This window comes from Arachis ipaensis, chromosome B10 (assembly GCF_059453495.1).
Source record: "Arachis ipaensis isolate K30076 ecotype BB chromosome B10, ASM5945349v1, whole genome shotgun sequence".
In the NCBI taxonomy this organism is placed as follows: domain Eukaryota; kingdom Viridiplantae; phylum Streptophyta; class Magnoliopsida; order Fabales; family Fabaceae; genus Arachis; species Arachis ipaensis.
The window spans coordinates 142,063,479-142,066,236 of NC_142435.1; the positions used below are offsets into that span (position 1 = coordinate 142,063,479).

The 2,758-nt window shown below is 25.5% G+C and overlaps 1 protein-coding gene across 1 annotated transcript; it reads left to right on the top strand.

Annotated features, from left to right (window-relative positions):
• The first annotated feature begins 1,552 nt into the window (after positions 1–1,552).
• On the top strand, positions 1,553–2,254 carry LOC107621868 (uncharacterized). The gene has a single exon (XM_016323850.3). The coding sequence runs from the start codon at positions 1,620–1,622 to the stop codon at positions 2,049–2,051; it is 432 nt and encodes a 143-aa protein (XP_016179336.1). The 5' UTR covers positions 1,553–1,619; the 3' UTR covers positions 2,052–2,254.
• The last annotated feature ends 504 nt before the right edge of the window (positions 2,255–2,758 follow it).

Here is a 2,758-nt window from a genome sequence, read left to right on the forward strand (position 1 = left end):
ATATATATATATATATATATATATATATATATATATATATATATATAATAAATTGGTTATCAATAACAATTATCAAAATAAATATTAAAATGCATAAATATATGTTATTATTTTCAGTTTAAAACAAAATTATTCAAAGACATAATCGTTATTTTTGGTTTCAGATATAAAAAAAAGGATAATAATATTGTTTAGATTATTGTAATTTGTAAGGTTTATTATTCACTTACTTACTTAAACATTAAAATGTTTTTTTGTAGGTATTCACTCCCTTATTTTTTTATTATTGACGTATAACTCATTTCAACAAAAAACTTATAAATATTCATCGACATATATACAGTGATCAATCTCCACAAGAATAACAACTAATTGGCTAAAGACTAAATTAGTCTACAAAATGTAATTTCATACACTAAATAATTTTAAAATTTTAAAAGTTAAATTGAATTAAATATCCTTTGGGTTTAGGAAATTTGAACTTAACCTTTTCCATGAACATATATAATAGTAATTTATCAGAAAAAAAGAATTAATTTATCTATCTAATTTTTAATTCATATTAATCTACTTATAATACGGTCTTCATAGTTTCTTTGTTCCCTACCAAGCCTATCTTATGCTAAGACCTAGCTTCATGTAACTATAATATTTTAATTTAAAACAATGGTTTCAACATTTAATTTTGTCTGTGTCAATAATGAGTTAATGACAGCTGCTTCTTTTCAGTGGTTAGTTAACATAGAAGTTCGTAAGAAAAATATTTGTTAAACACAAAAATTATCCATTAAATTAATTATTATGTATTTATATATTATTTAATTAATAACTATTAAAAAAGTTAAATATTTTACAGTACAAAAAGTTAACTTTTCATAACAAAATACTCATATTATTTTAATGTGTAACATAATTAAATTTTTGCACGAAAAAAATAGTCATTATTATATTTTCAAATTTTAATTTTATATTTTATGAATGTAAATCTTATAAAATTTAAATGTAAGTGTGAATTAAATTTAACTATATCATTTACAATGTTTGATTATATTACTTATATAGCATAGTTATTTATATGAATATGTGATTGTTCTATATTCAAATATATATATTTATATAATAATTAATTACTCATTGATATTTTTATGATTAACTAAAACTATAATTTTTTAGAAAAATAAGTAAAATTTATTATTTTTTGTTGATATTTTTAATCATCAATCTAATTTTTTTTACTCTAGTAATTCAACGGTATATTTTTAGCTAATATTTTTAAATATTAATCATTAATTATTGATTAAAAATAGGTGAAAACTCAGGTGCAGTCGACTTCATGTGAAGTTGATAACTGAACCAACTTCACGCGACTGCACCTGAGTTTCCACTTTAAAAATAATAATTTGTGTTGTTTTCCTAAGATTTTTCTTTAAAAAAAATTGAAGAAAAGGCAGTGGTATTTATGTAATAAAGAATATAATGAAGAGGCAAATTCTATAAGCCCCATTACTTAAACCCCTTCAGACACTTCTCTCGCCCAACCAAAGAAAGAGAACACACCTTCTTTTCCTTCTCTCTTTCTCTCTCTTTCTTGAATCTCCTCTGTTTCGGTGGCAATAATAATGAACATGATGAACACAAAGAAGCACAATTACAAGCTTTCTGTGAAAAGAGCCACGAGAAGAAGTAGAAGAAAGCAAAGAACTACAACTACCCCATCATCAACAATGGTGATGATGCGGATGGCGAAGGAGAAGAAGAAGAAGAAGAAGAAGAAGAATATGAAGTCATCATCAAAGGTATCACAGAAGCTTGAAGCACTGAAGAATCTTATACCGACCAAGAACAACTACTACAACCACAACAACGACCGCATGGCGATGATGAAACCTACTGATCGATTGTTTCAGGAAACTGCAGATTACATCATTTCATTGAAGACAATGGTAGTGATCTTGCAGAACTTGATTGAGTTTTATGGAGACACCACCACAACCGCATCAACAACAACCACAACCACTTGTGAGAATAATGAAAATGTTGTCTTGTTATAGCTTAGCTTCTTTTCTTTTCTCTTTTTTTTTTCTTTTTTAATGTTCTTTTTTCCTTTTTATTTATAATGAAGAAAAGAGGGGGAAATGAGAATATCTTTGTGATGGTAGTCTCTCTTTTTAGGCGTAAAATTTCAGGAACACTCAGATGCAGTTAGCCAGTTAATTTTTTTTTTTTTGGTGACTGTTAGCCAGTTAATTTCATATGATAGTCATATTTGTTAAATTATTTAATAATTTTTAATTATCAATTTCATATGAAGTTAATTTCACTTAAATTTTTATCAATATTTCAGGTATTAGCTATTGAAAAAGTTTAAGAATCAGCAATTTTATTAAATTCTGGCTAGCATATAACCAGTAAAAAAAAGAGTAATCTCACATCATTTAATAAAATTTTACACCATTAAAAACATAATTGATAGTTACTTGATGGTTACAAGTTACAAAAGTTGTCAGTTACTAACACTCCTTTTAGCTATTTACAAAACCGTACTTAGTAGTCTCTTTATTTACTATTCCCTTCTTCTATTATTTATTTATTTTTAATTAGATTCACTTAGATTAATTGTTTGGTTTGGCAGAAGAGAAAGTGGTAGTACTACAGAAGTGAGGATGATTAGAGAAAATTCAGAGCAATTATTTTTATCTTTTGCTTCTTCGGTTTTTCTCCTTCGAATAGCATAATTTGGATTTTTTTTTTCTGTCAA